Source organism: Falco cherrug, chromosome 16 (genome assembly GCF_023634085.1).
Source record: "Falco cherrug isolate bFalChe1 chromosome 16, bFalChe1.pri, whole genome shotgun sequence".
NCBI classification, from domain to species: domain Eukaryota; kingdom Metazoa; phylum Chordata; class Aves; order Falconiformes; family Falconidae; genus Falco; species Falco cherrug.
Window position 1 is genome coordinate 3,059,468 of NC_073712.1, and position 15,054 is coordinate 3,074,521.

General features: G+C 54.2%; 1 protein-coding gene across 16 annotated transcripts in view; it reads left to right on the forward strand.

Moving 5' to 3' along the window:
* PPFIA4 (PTPRF interacting protein alpha 4) overlaps positions 1–15,054 on the forward strand; it is a 57,607-nt gene that overhangs the window by 16,657 nt on the left and 25,896 nt on the right. For 14 of the 16 annotated variants that reach the window (XM_055728260.1, XM_055728262.1, XM_055728263.1 and 11 more), the window contains exons 2-3: positions 3,305–3,437; positions 8,401–9,206. In XM_055728260.1, coding sequence (XP_055584235.1) covers positions 8,970–9,206 — 237 coding nt within the window. In that variant the 5' untranslated portion in view covers positions 3,305–3,437; positions 8,401–8,969. Of the gene's footprint in view, positions 1–3,304; positions 3,438–8,400; positions 9,207–10,847; positions 11,265–15,054 lie in introns of those variants that run through there. The other 2 variants (XM_055728261.1, XM_055728276.1) reach the window with 2 other exon arrangements.

The following is a 15,054-nucleotide window of genomic DNA, read 5'->3' on the forward strand; positions in this document are numbered from 1 at the left end:
GAAGAAGAGCAGGTTTCAACCAGGTGGGGATTTAACCCTGCAATCCTGCCTTGCCCTAGAGAGCTGAGCAGCCACAGCTCAGAGATCCCATCCACCCACGTGTCCCAGCAGGAGTGGAGATGCATGGAGTATGTCTGAGGTTTTTTTCCCCATGAATATTGCAGAGCTGTTCTGGTGCTGGATCTGGCCCGAACATCCTGAGAGCCTGGCTGCACAAAGCTGAGAGTCACGCTGGTATCCTGCTCCTCACCAGGGCATGTCTGCAGCTGTTTAGTAATTAGCAGTGCCATCAGAAAAGGGATTAAATACCTTGCTAAAGTTACTTAGCACAATAAAGGGAAAGCAGAAGGGATGAATACAAGGGGGACACACACCCCACTCCACCCCATCTCTTGAATTACCAAAACCATCTAAGTTGCCCCTGGCTGGGATCATCTAATGCCCAAGCCAAGATGTCACTGCTCTTCTTGAATAGGAAGGACTAAAACCTCCGGTGTTTTGGGAGTACGGAGGAAAGCAATGTCCTGCTGCATCTGGAGAGTCCCTGAATTGCTTGCAGGTGGGATGGGGAGCATGAGGCAGGCTTGGGGTGCAGGTCTTACCGCCTTTATCTCTGCTTGTGTGCTAAAGTGGTTGATGGTGTGTTGCAGAGCTCTGGAGGCCCCCCCATGGCACGGGTCATGCTCCAGGACCATTATTTTTCCCTTTCAGGTTGTGTTGGCTGTGAAACCACTCTAAGTGTGATGCAGAAATGTGTTCCCAAGCCTGCCATGGTCCAGACTGGAGCCAGCAGCACTAGGCATTTTCCTGGTCTGTCCTCTGTGGCTGTGAACGCCCTCTAATACTTCCCAAATTTCACACTGAAAGCCCAGTCTGCCTCTTTGGCTCCCCAAATTACCTCCCTGGGCTTTTCCTCAACACCACTCAAAATCTGTGGTCCAGTGAATGATAGTGGCAAAATGCTTAACACCTGCCTGAGCGGGGCAGGGAGTGAGGTGCTACGCTGGGTCCTGGGGAGGTCGCTGAGCTGCTTTCCCTTTCCACCACTCATGGAGCTGGTGTCCAAATTTTATAATGGGAAATGGGCAGGTGTGTAGCTGATATGTGGGAGCAGTTATTGTTGCTGAGGCTCGTTGCACGGAGGGCCGTGCTTAGGGTGCGGATGATGTTCCTGGGTGTGAAAGAGATGCCAGCAAGCTGGGCGATGTGGTGGAAACCCTGAATCTTGGGCAGATGAGGCATGCAAGCTGCTTAGGGCGAGCAGCCACTGCATTAGGATGCACATGGTGTTGGCTGTGGGATTTCTTTACAGGCAGCAGCCTTGTGTGTTCCCTGGGCTGGGCACAGAAGCCCAAGCTGCCTGCTGTAGTGTGGGTACCAGGGCTGGGGTGGGTGAAGAGGCACCTCTGCATCTTTTCACAGGGTTCGGGTGCACCCACAGTGCAGATTTCAGCAGCCCCCCTGCGTGCTGGTGACACTTCCCCCATCACTGAATAAATTAGCACCAGCAAGTGCTCACAGTGTGTGACTAAAGCAGGGCAGGGACTGGTTTGTCAGTGAGGAGGAGGGCTCCCGGCTCCAGGGCGTTAGGCTCCCAGATGAAATAACTCTTTATCAAAAGTGTCATGGGGTGGGAGGGATGTACCCCTGGCAAAACCTCAAGTGACCAGCCATCCTCTGACTCTCAGCGATGGTTGAGGTTATGCCCTGCTATTGGGGAAACTGAGGCACAAACCCTCACTTTCCCAAAGGTGAGGGGGCTTCTGCAACAATGCCGCCTCTGTGACAAGCACATGATTTTCTCCCCCCAGTTGTAGACTGCTTCTCTGTGCCGTCCCCTCTCAAAGGAGTCTGCATCCACCTTGGGCTGGAAACCAGCCTAATTTCTGGGATCACAGTGCTCAGCTTAGCTTGGAGATTCTTCTAGGGACTAGTTAACCTTGACATGCTGCTTCCAGAAGAGCTGTGGCAATTGCATTTGCCTCTGCTGCTTGTTTAAACTAACCTTGAAAGAGGCAGAAATCAAAGGCTTTGTCCTAACAGAGCAAAGGACATAGGGTTTGGTTGCAAAGTTATAGAAAAAAAGGACGAAACAGCCACGTGCATGTACAGGGATGGCAAGTGGACCAGCTATTGAAAAAGGAAATGATTGTAACCAGTGTTGTGGCTTTTTTGTGTCGGGTCGGTTGCTGTTAATACCCCTTCTTGTCTCCTTGGATAGATCTGAGTGCAGACCACATCCTGGAAGAGGGATGTGAGCTCAGTGTCATGCATCAGGCACATCCTTCTCCTCCCTTCCAGGGAGTCCGGCTCACAGCACAAAGTGGTTTCCCAACCACTCACCCATTGAAGGAATCGCTGTTTCCTTGTCGTGTCAGCAGTGCTGCTGGACTTCTGTAGAAATCCGCTACAAAACAGTATCGGTGCAGGTGACTGGGGCGGGATTGTGGTGACAGGATTTGAGGGATTTGGTTTGTGTTTCTAGTGGTTTGGGGTAGCCCCTTCTGCCTGCTGGGGCAGGTCTGCAGCGGGGTGAAGTCCAGCTCATGGGCTTGTTACAGTGACCATGTTCCCTTGCTTCACCAGCATGCTTGCTGTGCTCCCACATGAGCTCCTGGCCACACTGGGATCCTCGTGGGTTTAGCAGCAACTTCAGACCTGTTGTCCTCTCTCCTCTTTGTCTGTTTTTGTCTGTTGCAAACCCAGAGATAAAGGTGTGCCTGGGCTTGCTGAGTCTCTGGGCCAGGCTTTGGGTTCCCACTTGTCAGACAGATCATCTGCTTTGGAACCCCTCCAAGGCTCATCCCTGTCTGTCATGTCACCCCAAAGTGCCAAGGCAGGGGGGTTGTGTGTTGATGTGTCTTTACCCCAGCAGAACCTTGCCATGCCAGATTCCTCCTTGCATTTGAGATCGTCCCTTTCTCTGGGGTCAGTTGAGGACACGTAGCACATTTTGGAAACAGGGAAACTGAGTCAGGAACCATAACATGACTGATACAACATTTTCCAAGGGGTGTCACGGTCCTGTAAAATGGTATACGTGACAAAGTTAGGTGCCAACCTCTGTTAGGGGTGTTCACCATCCTCCACACTATGCACCCCATATCTGCGCTGGAGGACCCGACAGAGATTTCAGCTCATCGTCTGACAAGCTTTTTGTTGTGGAACAATTGTGTTTCTGCACAATGGCGAGGAGCAGGTGGCTTTCTGAAAATACCCACTGGAAGTTGTGTGTAATGCCTCCCCTCCCACTGGGAAGTATAAATATCGGTTGAATACTAACACTTTACTTCTCCCTGCAAAGAAACAGCCAGATCTGGACATTTTTCCTCCTGGTTTCTCCTCTGGCTTAGTGCCTTGGAGCAAGCAAGGGCTGAGGATGGGAACCGCTTTTTGGTTTTGGAGCAAGCCTTTGGGGCAGAAGCGTGCCCATTAAGGTAAGATACTGGGAGTAGCTGTCTCTTGTTGCTTGCAGTCTCCTCTTTCCCCATGCTTCAGGTGCACCCGCTGCTTCCCTGCCACCTCTGAGACAGGTCCAAAACCTGGAGACGCTGCCCAAATGTCCTGTCCTTCCAGGGTTGCATCTCCAGCAAGGGACAAGTTGGGCATTGTCCCCTGGGGAGCAAAGGACACATTGCTGTGGGTGTGGGGACCCCAGGTGACTTCCCAGGCCTGGATGAGAGAAGAGGCACCACTACATCTTTTCTCAGGTCTCAATCACATCCATAGCACAGTTCTCTGCAGCGGTGATTCTCCCTCTGTGAATCCATCTTACCCTTTAGTATGTGATCATTTGCTGCTAAAAATTGGCACCTTACTTCTATCTAGAATACCTCATTTCCCTTATTATCCCTGGGTGTCCTGGCCACGGGTTGTCTCTGGCATCAGCCAGGTACCATCTGTGCGGTACCCTGCCGTTGGCGGGGCTGCATTAGGGAATGTGGAGGCACCATCACCATATGGGCCCCATGGTAAATTGGATCTTCCTTATCCTTCTCAGGGGACTGGAGGTCTCCAGAGGCCACAGTACATCCTGGGAGTAATGTAAGGACTCTGGAGAGATGCTGGGATGAGGCTGTGTCTGCCAATTGGTTTTCTTATCAAAATGCAGCTTTTTCCCTGTGGATTGCCCAGAGTGGAGAAGCCAGGGTGCTTGAGTTTGCAGATGGGGCTGCTCAGATCCAGGCTTGTAAAACTGTAAAAAACCTGTAGAGTATATAGATAAGGGTCTGTGCCCAAACATAGGGATAGAGGGAGGAAAGGAAGGATGGAGAGAGGCCCTCGGGGTCTATGGGGCTTTAGAGAGGGATGTGAGGAGCTCCTGGCACACGTGGAGCTCAGCTGGCTATCTCCAATGCAGATAAGCCCCATCTAGACGCCGTGGCACAAGCAGCAGCTGTCCTGTGGTTGCAGGGCAGAAGCACCTTGGGGAGGTGAAATCTCAGCCGGTGGCCCGCATGAGCATGTGGCCAAGGCATCTCCAAGACTTGTTGCAGGTGAAAATTTCCGTTTCTAGGCTCTGCACTTAAAAACGGCAATTCCCACTGTTGAGCCAAGGCACTTCAGCACCCTCTTTGTCTTGTGCGCAGGAATAATTTCCGTTTTCTCAGCCTCTAATTACCACATCTCCCACCAAGCGTAAAATGGAAAGCGGGCCCTGTGGGTTGGTGGAGATGCTGAGGATGTTCCTGCTCTGCCATCCACAAGCTGTCTCACAGCTTGATGGGTCAGGACTGACCTTCCCCGGGGCAGACCATGGGGATTTGGTGGCTCAACATGTCCTGGCTGCTCCAAGGTGGTGTCTGACTTCAACGAGGGTGGGAAGGACTTATGCCAGGACATGGTGCTCTCTGCAGAAACACTGGAAATGTCAGGATACAAGACTTTTACAGCCTGTCCATGTAATCATTTTCAACAGAGCATCACAAAGAAAAGGTAAAAAAAGAAGTCCTGCAAGGAAAAAACAACAGCAGAAGGGCATCACCCTCCTTCTTCCTCTTGGGTCTGGCTGGGAAGGGGTCAGTGGAGGATGCTGGGACCCCGTCTTCGACTGGTTTGGTGGAGGGGAAGCTGTCCTCATGCTGGTGAGCTGCAAGCAATGGGTACTGGTGTGGGCTCTGCTGCACTGACTGTGCTGCTCTTTTGAGGCCAGGTTAGGCAGCTGATGAGGATTTTCTAGGAGCAGAAGAGATCAAACTGACGTTTTTATGGGATGATCAATCTCCATGAGCTTGTTGCCTCCAAGGTGTGCGTTAAACCCTCTTTGCCAGCTGCCTGCTGGGGTGATGATCTTGCTGACAGAGCCGTGGAGGTTTTTTAGTTTCTCTTGTCAGGGCTGAGATGAGAGTGAAGCTGTTCAGAGAAAAAATGCAAGCCTGTCTCTGCCTCAATGCACAGGCGGTTTTGTGTGTGGATAAATGCTGGGTATGCTTCTCGCTCTGGTGGAAAAGGGAAAGCTGGGGTGCTCCCTGGGACTGAGCATATCCCACAGGCTTGCTACGGAGTCATGCCGAGCAAATAATCAGCTCAAGGGCAAAAAAAACTCCTCTGCTTTCCATGAGCTGCTCCATGTCTGGGCACCATCATTGCAAACCGGCCTCTCCAAGCAGGCAGTGCGTGACTGTTCTGTTTTCCATCTCAAAGAGTGGGGAAAGCATCGTTTGGCTGGGGGGGTATAGTAAAGCAAGCACGTTTTCACTGGCAACAAACCTGCTTCCAGCAAGTCTGTGCCTGGCAGCCCTGCGGGACTAAAAATACTCAGCAAAGGGCTAGAGCTGCACAGTGTCTGTTTTCTCAGCTCACCAGCTGTCTCCTCACATCCTCGCTCCTCTACCCAATGATTATCCCATCAGTTAAGGCCCTCTAAACTCAGGCAGTAACATTTATGTAGTTTTACCAAACACAGTTGAAAGGTTGAGATTCACAGGCGGTGTTTTGCTGCTAATTGCGAGCAAGCTCGGACCTCTCCGACATCCAGTGCCGAAGGGCTGCTTTCAGTCTGCCCTCACTGCTGTAAAATCACCAGCAAAGTGTGTGATGTGCTCGGAGTGTTGTCCGCACTGACATCCTCAAGGTCCTTAAAAGTGACCGGTTGGACATGGAGGTCTGCTTAGGAAATGCTGAGCTGCGCTCTGCAGGGACAGCATCTTTGTGTGTGCAGCTGCAGCTGGGCTCCCAGGGGAAGAGATGTGTGGGAATGGGTGATTCTCTGTTGCTTTTGGAGAACAAAGAAAATCCCAAGGTTTGAGGTGGTACAGAAATGAGAAGATGCTTGTGTTGAGGGGAGCTGACCCTGGGCAGGAGCTTCCTGCATGTGTTCCTGCACATCCCTGCACCCATGCACATTCCTACTCATGTGCACATCCCTGCATGCATGGATATTGCTGCACATGTGCATGCCCCTGGTGTGTGCACACCCCTGCATGCTCGCCCATGCCTGTTGCTCGCTGAACACACTTCCTGCTCCAAAAGGCTTGAAGGCAGCAGGTGCAGAAGACAAGCGGACTTGTGCTCCAGCCCCTTCCCCAGCTCTGTTGCCCTTCTCTGGACACCCTCCAGCATATATAGCATATAACACATGTAACAGGATATAGCTGTGCACAGGAGCAGGTTGCAGTGAAGCAAAGTAGCGCATGGGTTTACCTAAACTGCCCCAGCCACCTGTGCGCAAGCTCAACCATGGGGGAAGCAAAAAGAAAATTAGCCCTTGGGTGATGCCTAGGGTAAATCTGCGCTGCCTCCTGCACTGTGTGGGTTCAGCCCCTTGGAATACCTCCATGGGGTGTGGGGAGGCACCACTGCTTTGCCGGGACTGGGGTCTGTGGAGTCTCCTCGTGGTAAGTGAGTCTCTCCTTTGCAGCTGGGATAAATTTCCATCCCATCATTGCTCCTGTCAGATTTATGTCTTGGCCATTCCCTGCAGCATTTCTCTTCCCTGAGTGGCTGCAGGGCTCTTCCCTCCCTGCCTTGATTGATATCTCTTAATTCACCTACTAATTCATTCAGTACCTTGCCAGCAGCTGGGGTAGGGATGTGGCCACGTGGCTGATTTTGCCATTGACATCGTGATCAAGAGGCCATCTGGCTTTCCACAGTGTGGACATCCTTGCTCCACGCTCATCCCACAAGCAGAGGTACAGTGGCAAAATGGTGCATGAAAGTCACCTCATTTGGGCTTTGCACCCAAATTAATAGAGCTTAGCCCTGGGGTAAGGCTGGTATTGGCTGTTCTTGGCCCCAGCTCTCCCTACAGCCTGGGGAGGGAGGGCGTCTGCCCTCCGAGGAGGCTGGCAGCATGGCCACGTTCATGTGTGGGTACCACTGGGACTGCTAATCGGGGAGGGAGGACTGTACAACATTTTACCTGCTTAATTACGGGGATGAGGCTCATGTCCAACTCAACCCAAGGAGAGCAGGGGATTGGAATGGTTCCTCACTCTGTGCCTTTTCCTCTATCAGCCTCCTTTTTGCAGGGAAGCTGTGGGGATGGATGTCCACAATGCACAATTATCCTGGTCATCCACATCCCAACAGCCAGGAAAGGAGCATGAACAAGCCTCGAAGGACCACGACAGCATTACAGGCCCATAACAGATTTTATTCCACTTGAGGAATGTGACAAATCCGTAAAGGGGAGGAAGTCAGACAGCTACCTGCGGGTCAGTCCAGCCCCACGTCCCTGGCATGCAGGAGCCAGCTTTCAGCATAAAGTGCTGCATACACATTGAGGGGCTGGTGTTTTTGCCAGAGCTTCTCTATTTTTAGAGGGTTTTTTGTGTCAAACTTCCCATCAGCTGATGAGCCAATGTCATCCCAAGAACGGAGCTATGGTTCCCCTGGCCCTGGCAATATGTGTCTGCACGTCTGGGTGTGCACAAAAGCATCTCCTTACACACACTGCCTTTGAACTGGGGAGAAATGCCCCACTGTGCTGCCGAGCTGTTTGAGACATGAGCTTTTATTCCAGTCCAAAGGGCCAGAACAGGCTGATCTGGCCCATGATGGCGTGCAGGTCCTTTTTGTCTGTGTGCGTATGCTGGTTTGAAAGGAGAGTGATATAAGGATATTGGGACCTGTCCTCAAGCATTGTATCTGTTGTAAAGGTTTAAAAACTTAAGGAGGACTGCCCTATAATGAGGATTAGACCAGTGACTCTCACCCCAAGCTTGCTACATCATGTTTTGCTGCTCGACTCATCTTGCCCATGGTTTGTCCCCTTGCAGAAGTGGAGGTGAGTGGAGGGTGCCCACATGACCCCAGGGCTGAATCCCATTCCTGTGAGTCCTGAGCCCACCTGTTGCAATCTACCAGGGTTTGATGGGGGGCAAAGGGTGCTGGGCAGATGCCCTGGGCATTTTGGGGGCAGCAGGAGGGATCTGATCTTTGTCCCCTCTCCTGTAGGTCACCGCTGTGTGTTTGAAGAGCTGTGATGCCAAACGGAGACATGTTCCCACATCAGTTGTGACCATCTCATCCAGCCTTGGGGAGAACAGCCCACCATCACCAGACTCCTCAGCATGCCCAAACAGCCCAAATATCTCCCACGCCCTCCCTGTGCTGCTGCCAGCTTGGGCTTCCCATTGGAACGAGTCCTCAGGGGTCACTTTGTCTGCCTATGAACACCCCTGTGGCTCACTGATGCTGCAGCCCCTCCGAAAGGCGTCAGAGAGGTGACACAAGGGACCCTGGCAGTGACAGGCAGCTGACTGGAGTGATTTAAGACTACGAGGGCCTTGTCGGTGCCAAGGAGGTCCCTCTGTCCCTGCCGGAGTGATGCCAGCTTCTGCTTAGTACCCAAGAAGTGATGGGGTATTCCCTCCACCTTCACCACCCCGTTGTCCCCTCCTGTGCTGATTCCCCTGACCCGTGGGAGCCTGTAGCAATGTGATCAGGGCCCTGCAGCTCAACAGCACCCACTGCCTGCCCCACTGGGCACCTTCAGGACACTTGCCCACCTGTCACACTCCGCCATGATGTGCGAGGTGATGCCCACCATCAGCGAGGGGGACCCTCTGGGTCCCCCACAGGGCTCTGAGGCGGATGCCGACTTTGAGCAGCTGATGGTGAACATGCTGGATGAGAGGGACAAGCTGCTGGACACCCTGCGGGAGACCCGTGAGACGCTCTCTGTCACCCAGAGCCGCTTGCAGGAGACCCTACGGGAACGTGACCAGCTCCAGAGGCAACTCAACTCAGCACTCCCACAGGTAAAGATCTGGCCCTGGGATGATTGTGAGCCTTAAATGAGGCATACAAGGGTGATCAGCCACTTGGATGTGATTTTGAGATCATGCATTTAGAAAGGTACCAGGTGTGATAGCATTGATGCTGCTGGATGTTTTGCATCTCATGCCAATAGTAAAACCCATAGGTTCTCCCAAGGCCAAGCCACAACCACCTTGGGCATCTCCCCTTCTCTGTACCCCTTGTTGTCTGTGAGTCCCTGTGGGGAGGTGTGAGACTGTAATCCCCTCCGTTACACAGGAGAATGGGTATGGAGAAGGGGCAAAATCTCCTGAGGATGCCCAAGGGCAACAGTGAGGCAGATGCAGAGCCCACACTTACCCATTGGGGAACAGTGCTTGGGGAGCAGATGGCACATTTTGGGTAGCAGATCTGGCTTGCTGCCTCCGGCCAGCTCCTTGGGATGTCAGAAAGGCCTCAGTTTCATGAGTCCACACTGGCACTTACAGAGTCCCCAAATGAGGACATTAACCATGTTCTTTCCCCAGTGCTGAAGCCCCCCCCTCTCTGCCCCTTCCCTCAGCAGGAGAGCTCCTTTCCATCAGCCCCACTGCCCGGTGGGGTGATCGGACTTTCTTTGTCTTGAGCTTGGTCCTGACATGGGAGGCTGGGGGCAGAGTGGGGACTGGGACATTGCAATGGGCCAGTTTGTTCCCTGAGCTGGAGCAGATAGGCAGTGGGTGGGGGAGCTGCCAGAGGTCTGTGCTCAGTGAGTAGCCCAGGACATAGGGAAATCAGGGCTTGCCATGGCTCTGCTGGTGTTTCTGGTGTTGCTCTGCTCCCAGCTCATCCACCTGCATGACCCAATCCAGGTACACCAGAGACCTGGACTTGAGCTTGGCCTCCACGAAGAAAGATGCTCAGGTCAGAGGAAGATGAGGTGGATCAGTGTCACAGGGCTGTGCAGGGTGGATCCGAGCTGCCCGCCTTCCCTGCAGAGTCTCATGGGGCAGCACGCGGTGTCCCAGGGCCCAGACTTGGGGCGAGCAGGATTTGGGAGGCTTTTGCACTGCTCCATTGTGGGTGTGTTGTGGAGAGGAGTGCACCAGGCAGGGGAAGCAGGAGGCTTCAAATGTTTATACCTGTTCTGACTGTGATGGTGCTGAGACCTCAGATCTTCCCTGCCTGGGTGCTGGGTTTGGGGCACCCTAGGGAGACGGGAAATAACTAATGGATCAGAACTGGTGGCACAAGCCAGGACAGAGCTTGGTCTGCTGGCTGGCGGGCTCTCGGCATCCATTATCCGCTCTGGACAGGGGAAGGCAGCTCAGGAGCAAGGCAGCCTGTGTCTCCATGCACAGAGCTGGGCTGGCCCTGGCTCTGCCCAGGCTGCTGAAAGCAAAAAACCCAGCAGTGCTTCCCTGGGAGCTCCTGGGGTCCCCGTGGATGAGTTGCTCCCTGTCCTTGGGGATGTGCTGAGCTGTACCCAAGTGCTGGGTGCAGGCAGGACCACCACCACCTCGCATGCACCGGCAACTCTCCTCCCCTCTGCTCCCAGCTTCCCTGCCAGCGTGCACTGGAGAGAGCAAGTCAGGTCACCCTGAGCACACACTGCCCGCCCCACCACAGCCGCCTCGGATTAAGGGACCACGCGGATTTAGTCTCCACTCCTGCTCCAATAAGGGGTCCTCGGTGCCTCGGCAGGGGCGGTGTGCAGACGGAGCAAACTGGGTCAGTGCAAAGGGGCTCGGTTGGAGCGCTGCACCCACAAGCCTGCTGGGTGCCCCGGTTCAGCCAGGGCTGCCTCCTGCCCCCTGCCCCTGTGAGGGATGTGATCAGGGCAGGTGGCAGATGGGGAATTGCCCTGAGCTCCCGCTGCCTTCCACTGCCCTGCCTGCCCCTGCGCGGGCACTGGGGCTCTGTGCCCGGGCACGGCGGCCCCTAAAGCCCACTGTGCCACTCACCCTTGGGACTGCACTAGCTGTCCTCACAGGAGATGAGGGCTCAGCATGAACACGGGGAGCAAACCCAAAGGCACTCACCTGCCCAATGGGATTAATCCCAGCATGTGCATGTACCAGGTAAGCGGGACGCGGCCGGTCTCTTCCCCAGGGCACTGCATGGGGGCATTCCATGGGTCTGTCCTATCTTCTTCTTCCTCTGTGTGCCCTTTTGCCCAGGAGCTTACTGCAATATGTCAGACCCCATTGGCATGGGATTCAAGCTGGATTGCTTGAAGAAATCCTTTTGGGTGGCAGGGTTGGGCACCCAGGCTCATCGGTGGTCACCCACAAGGCTGACAGCCCTTTCCCAGTCTACGGAAGAGCCAGGCTCTAGCTGTACGGAGGACATGCTGCCTGGGGAGGGTGGGATAGATGGCGGCTGGGAGCCGTGGCACTCCGCATCTTTTCAGAGCACAGTGGCAGCTGGATGTCACTGCATTGTCACAGGGTCCAGAGTGCCAGCAGAGCCTTTGATGGGGCAGGCAGGGAACATGTGTCTGGCGTAGACCCACACATGAGGCAGGCAGGGGATGTGTTTGTTGTCTGGAGCAAACCCCTGCATGGGGCAGGCAGGGATGCTCCAGGGATGTTCCTGCCTGTAGCTCCCATTCCCCCTTGCCTTTGTGGGGCTTGGTTGCCACATGGCCAAGCCACCCCCCCCCTTAATCCATAGGGGTATCCCTCAGCCCCCAAAAGGCAGAACTCCAGGGCAATTTCCTGAGGAGCGTAAGCTGCCTTAATGCTTCTTACATGATTTATTTATTCATATGGGAGTGCTGAATGTGACTTAATCGGGCTGAAAGCTCTCAGCTCCAATCCCTCTGCCTTCCCTGCTTGTGCAGGGGGTTTGCAGCTGAGGACCAAGCCCTGACCAGGGTCCGGGTGCTCTCAGCAGCCCCGGGGACCCTGGCACGGCTGCCAGCTCCCTCCTGCCTGGCCACTCAGCTTGGTTTCTCCTCTGCTCTCCTAGGTGTACATACCACCCAGGGATGCAACATGCAGGGCTCCAGGTGTATCCAGATGTCTTCCTGGTGCAGGATCCTGTGTGGGATGGCAGGAGTCCCTGTCCTGCCAGGGCTTGGGGATTTGGCAAGAGTGCCTGGTCCCCAGCTGTGCCAGGGGGAGAACAGGCTCCCAAATTTCACAGGGGCTGCTGTGCTGAGGGCTACCAATGGCCACAAAAACCTCCTGCAGTTCTTCCTTCCAGGCACTGCTCTGCTGTGCATTTGCTGCCTCTTGGAGCTGCCTGAGGAGTTGAGAACTGGGCTTTTTGGGGTAGCCAGACCCCCTAAGACTCCCCAAGATCTCTGGAGGTCCCCCAGGAGCTGGGGGAGGTCCTGGCATCAGATAATCACCCCAAATTCCTCCCATTTAACTTAAAAATATATCTGGAGTTAACACCTGCAAAAACCAGCATTAAAATAGGAACCTCAGCAGCTCCAGGTGGAGGGAAAACACCCACTGAACAAGACCTTTAACATGTCTCAAGATTTTGGGGAAGGGTGGAGGGATCTGGTGGCTCAGTGATGAGCTATTGGAGCCGGTTGTGCTCCCACAAGACCAGGGTACTGAGATGTTGAATTCTTGCTTGCTCAGCTGTACAATGCTCCTCTCCAAGCAATCCTGGGTGGAAATACACATCATGTCTGCCTGTTGAGAAGGGAGGACACCAGTTCTGCATGGATGGTCCCCACAGAGTCATGGTGCTGTAGCTGAGAGGTCCAGAACATGCCACACACTGCCCAGTGCTGAGGATGGGTGACGGTCGAAGCCCTGAGTTTACCCAGTAGGATTTAATCTTTGTAATCCCATGCTACACACTGCTCAGGGTCGTGTTTATCCCTTCGACTGTGACTTAGGGCTTTCTTGTAATTCTGCACTGCTGTTGGGACAACAAGGAGAAACTGGGGTGAGTGGTCTGCCAACTCCCACTGTGGGTAGACGGATGGATGGGGCTGCACCCCTCAGGTGCCAAGTCAGCAGTGCGGTGCAGGCATCATTCTTGCATCACCCTCTGCCAGAGATATCCTTCCCGCATCACCCTCCTTCACATGCCTGGCCCATCAGGAGCAATCACTCCAATTAGGGGCTTTAAAATGCCATTAATCCCACAGCTGGAGCCAGTTTGTTCCCAAGGCTCGGATGCGTTGGAGCAGCGGCTGCGTTCCTGCCACAAACGGGGGAATTTTGCTCACTTTGGTGCAGTCTCACTGCATCCTTGTCTGTGCTGCAGATGGCACAGGGAGAGGCAGAAGATGGCTCTGGGCTGAGGACTTTTGCATTTCAGCTTTTTCATGCTATGAGCCTTCTCTCCCTGAGCTTCCTAAACCCATCCTTGCTCTCCAGCTGTCTCTGTGTAGCTTATTTCTGGCCTCCCTCCAGCTCTTCCCTGTGCCTTCCCTATTGATGCAGCCAAGGGGGAAGACCCTGAACCCTGAACGTGCCTGGTGCTGACCGAAAAGCCTCATTTCAATACCTTGTGTGGTGCTCTGGGTCTCTATCCCTGCTTTGATGGTGAAAAGAGCGTCCGTCCACCCTGCTCCCTCCCACCTTGGGGCTTGGGGCTGAGCCCAGGCAGGTGCACTTCGGGTGGTTTGGTTTTAATCCAAATTAGCCACTTCCCAGGCTGCTGGGCTTCCTGTAGGGCTCCTGAGGACTCCCAGAGCTGTGTCTCATCATCCATCCTTTGATTGCAGATCAGGCACCTCTCCTTCACTTTCTAATCCATTTATAGGTGTCCCTGCTTAGTTTGAGAGCTTATCAGAGCCAGGGGCAGAGGCCTCTGCGTCTCCTGGAAGGTTCCTGGCCATGTCCAGGGCAGAGGAAAATCACCCAGGTCCTCTTTATCACCACTTTGCTGGGACCTAGGGCAATAGCATACCTGTGAATGGGGGTGAAAGCTGTACTCCACAATGTGACACTGCAGCTGGGAGCTGGGGACAGTTTGTCATCATGGTCCCCAAACTCACCTGGTGCCTGCCAGTGTCCCAGAAGCAAGGAGGCAGATGTTGGGCACAGCTGGGGCTGATGGAGGTAGATACAGGCGGGTGCTGGAGTGTTGTATTCCTCTTTTTTTATTCCCAAGGCATCAAATCAGGCTTGCAAGTGCCCCCCAGCCCTGTGTACTCGGCTCACCCTTACTGCTGTCCTGTCTTGCTGCAGGGGTGTTGCTATTTTTGGTGACAAATGCTCCTTTTTGCAGCCTTTCCCCAAGGGAGGACAGTTATCGTGGTCTCTCTTATTTCTCATAGGATGCTCCAGGCCTGACAGCCTCTCTGGGGCGCGCAGCACAGGATCTGGCCAGCCATTCCTGGCAGGGTGGAGTGCTCAGAGAGGAGCACCCCGTGGGATAGGTTTGGGCAGAAGTTTTGTGCTGTGCCTGGAGTGGAGCCACCACCATGCTTTGACCTGCTGACCAGTGCACTGCATTGGGCTGGCCGGGGTGGGGGCAGTCTGTCTCTCTCCAGTGGATTTTCTCTCTCTTTTAATCTCCTTGCCTTTCAGGATGAAAGCCTGATTGCAGGCACAATCTGTACAGCTTGGCCAGCCCGGGTGGGCCATGCAGGCAATGCAGGGTGAGGAGAGCTGAGCGCTGGCCACCACCGTTCCCAGCATGGCATCTCTCTTCCCTTGCTGCCTCCAATGCCTTGTCCCATCCATCCCACGCTGCTCACCCCAGCAAGGAGAGCATCCATGTCCACAGCCCCTGTTTTCCCTGCCAGCCATGGAGCAGAGCAAGAGGTTTCCACCCTTTGCAGATCTGCGGGCTTTGGATCTGCTTGGTCCCTGCCCCAGTGCTGAGAGAGAGTCCACAGCCGATGTGTCACCCACTGTTACAGCTTGGGCTGCTGAAAGACATTCTTGAGGC